The sequence below is a fragment of the Phaseolus vulgaris genome, chromosome 2 (genome assembly GCF_051622355.1).
Source record: "Phaseolus vulgaris cultivar YP4 chromosome 2, ASM5162235v1, whole genome shotgun sequence".
Lineage (NCBI taxonomy): Eukaryota > Viridiplantae > Streptophyta > Magnoliopsida > Fabales > Fabaceae > Phaseolus > Phaseolus vulgaris.
In genome coordinates, this window is record NC_143499.1 from 46,547,959 (window position 1) to 46,555,972 (window position 8,014).

Sequence of the window (8,014 nt, forward strand, 5' to 3'; positions counted from 1 at the left end):
GAACAAGAGGCCAATCATCCTGCTATAATCTATGGCATTGCAATCATAGGGTGTTGAAGTGGTGCTGGTCAAAAGTTGGTGTTCAGAATCATTTGGGTGCATAACATCATAAATTTTATTACCATAATTCTCATGCTGCTCTTCCCATTAAGGGCATTGTCTCCCTCTATCTCCTATCACTTTCTTATCACAATAGGAAGCTGCATAGTCTATGCTTCCTTCTGCGGTCTTTCACTCTTTGTTTTTTCAAATTAGATGCTTTTTGTTTCCTTTGCTTTCTGTTTTTAACCTTTTGTTTTTGAATGATGCAAATTAGGGTTTTTATTTTTCTAGCCAGGATCAATCATGCACCCTTTGTTTACGATCACAGTTCATGAAAAGGGTGTGCAAGAAAGTTGAAAATGTTATATATTTTATGTGACAATGGATAGTCATGATATACTGATACCCTTTACAATGAGAAGCATCTCTTTTGCTCTGGCACTGTTACAATGAAATGCCATTCTTTAGGAAGAGAATATATAAGAAACCAAAGCATGCATCTACTCAGTGTGCTGTTGTGTGTTCTTGATGTTCTTCTTTTTCTAATTTTGAATTTTCAATATAAAGTGATACTGTGTCGGCATCTGGTAGATGTAAGACTTATCTTCTATTCTTGTTGAGATACATATATTGTCCATGTTTGTGAGTGTTGCTGCCAAAATGGCAGCTTAACACATGTTACCTACTTTATGCCAGCCGTTGATTGTATATGGCATTAATCGGGGCACAATAATTCAGGCATTTTTTTAGTTGCCAATCAATTTGTGCCTTTATGCCCTCAAGAACAAAAGTATGCAACTCTTTATGCTTCTTTTAAATTCAAAACACAAGAAAAGGGAGAAAGGATACCTTTATCACATCTTTCAATTCAATAATTAACTACATATCTGTTATTTCAAAGACTAAAACTGAATCTAGCTTTTATGAAGATTATATACACTACTAGAAAAATATTAAATAAAAATTAATTTTAAAGATAAAAACCTATAATTACTTAATTAGAGACTATTTTAGAGATTAAAATAATTTTTGATTTATAAATTAGTTTCTATTAAATAGTTAATAAATTAATATTTAATTAGCTACCAAAGTTTTTCTACCAAATTTAGAATCTAAATAATTGGTAGTTAAAACCTTGATAACTAATTAGATATTAATTTAGAAATTATTTAACAATAATAAAAAACTAATTTAAAAACTTTTTTTTTTACTTTCTAAAATGATCTTTAATTTAGTAATTATAACAATTAATTATTATTTTTTATCTAAAATTAGTTTCTATTTAATATTTTCTTATAATATATAAGAAAATCAAAAGGGTTATCTTTGTTTTACTATTATATTACTACTACTATCATATATGTGATATTATACCATGAGACATGTATTTCATATGATAAACAATTATACTTAATAGTGTATATATTATGAGAAACCTTTGTTATAAATTTTTGAAATGGTTGTATATAATTCAAATCGAAAACTTTAAGTAAACTAAAAGAATCCCTGTATTGCATTTTAAAACAACTTTACTACTAATTATTAAACATTAAAAAATAATTATTACAATAAAATTAATTTTAAAAACAAAAATAATTAGTTGGATTGAATAAACTTAATACTATTGTGAAGACTAAAAAAATTATTGGTATGTAAAATAGTTTTTATTATTAATAAAATTTATAAACTAATTTTTAAATTAATATTTATTTAATTATTAATTTTTTATGTATTAATTTTAGAATTTAAAGTAGTCGTTAATTAAATTATTGGAAACTAATTAAATATTAATTTAAAAATGATTTTATAATTTTTATTAACAATAGAGATCATACTAATAATTTTTTTAATTTCTAAAATAATATCTAATTTAGTTAATAATTAATTATTTTTCGTTCTTAAAATTAGTTTTCATTTAATAATTTTTTTAGTTAATGTTTTCCTAATTAGTCCTTAAGTAAGTTTTTAAAATACAAGTTATTGGATAAAAATCGTAATTCTAAATAAAGTCTCCCTAAAAATGATTAGCTATTTTTTTAAAATAAATTAGTTATCGATAAAGTTTGTAAGTATTTATCAATGTATCAAAAGTGGTGAATTAGGTTTTGTTTCCTTAAATTTGTGTTAACAAACATTTGTATTCGAAAATCGAAACGCTTTGAAGTGTATTATTATAATAGATTATTAAGTGACGGCGTAGATGAAGAATGGGAAAAGTTGCGTTTGAAAATTGAAATGAATGAGAAGCAGCAGAGTGGTTGTAGGTAGGGTTATTTTATTCTGACCTCATATGGAGAAAATTTTAATATGAGAATCGCGCTTTGTTAAAGAGAGATTGCATATGAGCTTAAGCACAACCCAAAGGACATTTGTCTTCCACTCCACACTTGAGTTTCTTGTGTGCTAAATCATCATTTAGACTAAGATTTGACACCACTAAAGAGCCAAAACATTAAATATATGTTAATTAATTAACTACCTTTTATGTTTGGAATTTCTTTGACTAATGTTTAATTGGAAGACTGAATTCCACTTTACGAAATTGCTAAATTGAATTAATGAAACAATGATATATAAACATAATAATAATTAAATAATCAAGTGACAATTGAGTGTATAATTTATAATTTGAGTCATCTATGTATGGCCTAAATTTATAGTTCATATTTTGACCATGTATATACACATATTCGAAGACTAATAAATAATTTGATCTTTTAAGTATTTGATTAAGAATTTAATTCTTAAATATATATTTGTCTCATGAATCGTAATGCAATATCTCAAGAGATTAATTATTTTTAAGATATTTGTAATATGACTATAATATCATCACATAAAATATTAAAAACAGGTTTACAAAATTGATAGTAATTCAAGGGAAAAAAACAAATATATATATATATATATATATTTGAAAATGAATATTGAATAAAGGGTAAATTATTGAAAATAAGAGTTAGCGTACGGTTTTGTATAAATAAAAATAATATTTCAATGTATTTTAATACATAAATTATTTTTCAAACCGATTTCATTTAAAAAAGTTCCAGGTTATCTATATATCTATAATCTAGGTGATTGATAAAGTGGACCTTCACTTTGAAGAAGTTGGTTGAGTTGATGATTCTTTATAAAAAAATAGTTAATTTTTTATTATTATATTATTTGAAGGATGTAAATATACAATAGTAATGTAACATAAATATTCCTACTCACAAACTAAGTTTCAACTGTTAATTATAATAAAGTAATTTGGATTTCAAATGTGCGAGAAAATTAATAATATTATACTATAAAAAAGTTATTAAATAAAAATTAATTTTAAAAATAATAATAATTAGTTACAATATTAACTAAATACATACAAAATATATATATTAAAATAATGTATCATCTCTTTATATAATTATACATTCCCGTGTAAGGTATATAGATATAAATAAAGATGGAGATCTACTTACTTTAATCTAGGAAATTTAGAAATCCAACCGTTAAATATATAATAATATTTATATTAACGATCATATTGAAAACATTTCGATAAATTAAAAAGTTGTAAGTCTGTAATCCTATAATCAGAAAATATTATATTATATTATGTAAAGTAAATATATATTGAGATAAATTAATTGATAAATATCAAATTCATTTTAAGTTATGTCAAATTTTATATATTTAATCTATTTAACATGAGCTCTCAATGTAATGGTTCAATTAATAAAATTTAATATGTATAAATATTAATACTAGAAGAATAAATTAGGATTGAGAAATTGAATCAATTTTTAGAACTTAAAATATTTTTTTAAAATCTTTAAAGTAATTACTTATTTGAAAGGTAAATAGAACCTATTTATTATTAAAATAAATAGATAAAACAAAGGTATACGAAAATTACATAAATATGCTTATCTTATTAAATAAATAAATTTTAAAATAAAATTATATTTATGTTTTTTAACTTTTGTCTTTGACTTTTTGGATTACACAAACTAAATACTTCTATTATATTCACTCGCTTAAGTTTTTAAGGTTAATTTTTGTATCTAAGTTTTGGAGGTATATACAAAAACACTCTAATGCTTAAGTTAACCGTGGATATGCGTAAGTCATAGATGTTGTTGTTAGAGAATAACCTTTTACCTTTGAAGTTATCATCTATTATATAGTTTTCTTAAGTACCCTTTTCTCCGTCAGAAGGATTATTTCAAACTCGTGAAGATTAATGCTAATTTAATCTTGCTTAGAAAATGATTAATTACTTAGATTATAATTAATTATTAGTCATTATTATGATTTTTCTTTATAGAGACAAAACCGAATCATTTCTTAATGAAACTGACAATATTAAAATAAATAGACAGAACATAAATATAAAAAATTATATAAATTTACTTATCTTATTAAATAAATAAATTTATATTTATCTCTTTACCGTTGTCTTTGATTTTTTAGCACATAAACTAAATACTTCTATTCTATTATATTCTCGCGCGCGCAAGTTTTATGTTAATTTTTGTGTCTATTATTTTTTCTTAAAACGTTAAAATGATATTACTATAAATATTCATAATCTAAATAAGGTTCTACACACTTTACTTGTATATATAAAAAAAATTGCATACATAACAAGATTGTGTAAAAAAAATAATATGAAAAAGTACGTTCCAATCAATGAATAAAGTTGTAGAGTTTTTACTAACATTTATTATATTCATGATATTTTCCAAGATAATGGTGCATTCTTGGGAGAGAAAATTGAAAACCATAATAATTTTGCTAAAAAAAATCATCATTTCGTATCTTTAGTAGAAAGTCACTTAGGGGGCGTTTAATTGTGTACACTGATGTACCCATTACATTGGACAAATTTATCTTTAAATAATTTTAAGAAATTAAAATTAATGTTAAGATAAATTTAAAGCAAAGATTAGATAAATTAATTATATAAGAGAGCTTATCAAAATTAAATTCGCTAACTTTTGATTTATAATACTAAAGTAAAAGATTAGTCAAATGTTTAATTATGCCTCTCCATCGTATAATTCCTTTCCACACTTTCAAAAGGTTGAATGTATAAAAGCATAATTACTGCTTTTGTTTAAAATCATGTCATGATTATGGAATAAGATTTGTTTTAAACGCACACGCTTACACTAATCAATTGGTAAATCATAACTTGCATATATATATATATATATATATATATATATATATATATATATATATATATATATATATATATATATAGTGGTGCAAGTGTGCAACTACAACTAATCTAACCAAGTCCAACAACCCAATTTCATGTTTGTCATCTTAGATTCCATGAACACTGACTTATTGATAAATTTTATTTAATTAAATATAAAAAAAAAGACAAAAACAAAATATTATCTGCACTTAATATTACAACGGAGCCTGAACTTTCCTATGCCTCTTTCAGTGTTCTAAATCTCAAAAGCCACCATACTGAAACTGAGTTCCTCCATAGCTTCTCAAATATTGTTCTGCTCCCGCTGTTGCATCGTCTTGTTCTTCATGCAACCGTAATTCTTCGATCTACGCGATACAAACATTAATTGTCATCGTAATACTAATATCCTAATTAATTGTATTATAAAATGTACTTAAGCCTAATTTAATCTCATAAAACCGACTTATAGGATTAAGTTTTGATCCACTTATATACTGAAAGTCTCTGATCTATTTGACGTTAGATTTCCGACAAATTGATATAGTTTCTAAAAGAAAAAGAAGTTAAGAAGTAAAATGAGTTCATTTTCTCGTATAAATTAAATTTAACTTATATATACGTAACTTTTAGAGAGGTTAGATGAAAGTTAAAAGTGGAGAAAAGAACAAAAATGCTACAAATATTTACCCAGAAATCAACATCATCTTCGTCTCGTGCTGAACATGAAGCCTTGGGAGTGTCGACTGCTTCGTCGTTGCGAGCGAATCTGCCACGTATGCGTGGTCGATTATCTGCTAGTGTCTTTCGGCATGCATACTGTTACCACATAATAAAAACAAACACTGATGCATTAATTCAGACCTTTCTTTTTCTCCTTCTATTACTATCTTAATCAAACATATTTAATTGCAAGAAAAAAGCATGACGCAGTCACTTCATGCGTTGGAACATTATTGAGCCACAATTACAAACTTATTTTTTGTCGTGTGCAGAAATCAGATTTTGTTTCTGTATTATATTAAACATCTTATGAACTACAGTGGTGTCAACAATATGCCTTATTCTCTCTGCAATTTCATTTCACAAACTTTTTGTTAAAAAACAATGGTGTCTGTAAAGCAAGTTGAAATTATTAAAAGAATAGTGTTTGTTACTCTTTCCCCACCTTAATGGTCTTGTTGAAATTCCTCTGGTTTCTCTTGGCTCTGTATTTAGAGATTCTTTCTTTTCTCTCTTCCGCACTGTAACGCCCTACTTTGAAGTTCGATTCCTCCAACAACGGTGCCTCCGTTGGAGACATGCGATTTTCCTTCATGTTCTGCAGATAAAACCAACCTCAATCAGACCAACTATAAGAGGAAAAAAACGGAATAAATTAAATAAGATGAAAATAATGACAATCATATATCATTGTTAAGAATAGAATTTGTCTAAGAGAACAAAATCTTAATGTTGTTGTTTTTACCTGCAAATCTCCTGTACTGCAAACCCTTCTCATTTGTCCAGTGAAGAGAGTGTCTTCTGGGGAACTCAAGTCATGCCTTTGAAAGTTTGGAGAGTCCACAAGAGTATCACTGTAAGGCTGTGACAGAAAACCAGGTTTTCCTTCAAAGGAGTTGCTGCTGAAGCTTCTGTGCATGTACTTGGAAAAATTTTCAGCACCACTGTAACTGTGAGGAAGGAGTTGTTGAGCGTAGACACAATCAATACCCAATTGGCGTTCCTCAGTCTTCACTTCAGTCCCATCAAAAGCTGAGAAACTTCCAAACTGGTTCGCCAAGTTTTTTCCATTTGACAGAGGCTGCACGCGATTGGCATGGTAAAGGCTGAGGCTTTCCAAGTGGGAACTTGGAGGGGAGAAAGAGAAAAAAGAAGGGGAAAAAGGGTCGAGAGAAGGGAGAGAATTGGAGTTGGAATTGTGGTGGGCTACGTTAGGGGGAGAATTGGGGAAGAAAGGAAAAGAGTCGGAGAGAAAGGGAAGGTCCCCAACTCCATCAGAGGATAGAAAGTCCGAGTTTGAATGTGTGTGGAAAGTGGTTTCATAAGAGTAGAGATCAGAAGACATAGGAGCGAAATTCGTGGGAGAATTGAACCTATGAATCAACTCCCAAAACACAAGAGAATTTTTTTAGTGAAACAACATAAAGAATGATAAATCGAATTAGTATTTTCTTCTTCTTCTTCTTCTTCTTTTGTTGCTGTTTTGTCTATGTATCTGTTTCTGAGATTGCACTTGTAGCTTTGAAAGATGAAACAGAAGGCATTGAACAACACGACAAAGTTTCTCTCTCTTTGACGAAGTTGTCCACCACCACAGGTTGCGAGTTTCATAGTAGTGCATTCATATTTATAGTAGGGAGAGGTACATTTTTTTTTTTACTTTACTTTTATTATATCACTTGTTACACTTTCTTTTTTTTATACACATTTAAATTCACCTTTGTTGTTATACTCTCATGAATACGCAATTTTTGGTCATTGTAAAAAATTAATTGTACGATTATCCTATCAGATTTTTAAAATTATACAATTTCGTATGATTGTTAAAGAAACTGCATGCTTATAAATTATAATATTGTAAAGTAATACTAACATAAAAGTTTAGTAACAGATGTTAATAAATATAATCTCACCTTCTATATGAGCTAAATTATATCATATAATCAATTTTGTAAGACTGAAATAGATTTCCAATTCACTTTTAAATACATGATTTTTTTTTCAATTGAAAAAAAATTATTCATGTTTGTTGATAATTATTGTTCTATAAGATAA

The 8,014-nt window shown here is 26.8% G+C and overlaps 1 protein-coding gene across 1 annotated transcript; it reads right to left on the bottom strand.

Moving 5' to 3' along the window:
• Nucleotides 1-5,324: 5,324 nt before the first annotated feature.
• On the bottom strand, nucleotides 5,325-7,561 carry LOC137812661 (CCT motif family protein). Its single transcript, XM_068614810.1, has 4 exons — nucleotides 6,705-7,561; nucleotides 6,405-6,557; nucleotides 5,927-6,055; nucleotides 5,325-5,604 (listed from the first exon to the last, which is right to left on the bottom strand). Exons 1-4 carry the CDS (start codon nucleotides 7,302-7,304, stop codon nucleotides 5,500-5,502), a joined length of 987 nt encoding a protein of 328 aa, XP_068470911.1. The 5' UTR covers nucleotides 7,305-7,561; the 3' UTR covers nucleotides 5,325-5,499.
• Nucleotides 7,562-8,014: the final 453 nt, after the last annotated feature.

What these genes read in the sequence shown, in the direction of transcription:
- LOC137812661 (XM_068614810.1), bottom strand. Translation starts at nt 7,304, where the DNA reads ATGTCTTCTGATCTCTACTCTTATGAAACCACTTTCCACACACATTCA. An exon ending in GCAGTACAGGAGATTTGCAG is followed by an intron (nt 6,558 to 6,704) that starts GTAAAAACAACA and finishes TTTTATCTGCAG; the next exon opens with AACATGAAGGAAAATCGCAT. An exon ending in ATTTCAACAAGACCATTAAG is followed by an intron (nt 6,056 to 6,404) that starts GTGGGGAAAGAG and finishes ATGTGGTAACAG; the next exon opens with TATGCATGCCGAAAGACACT.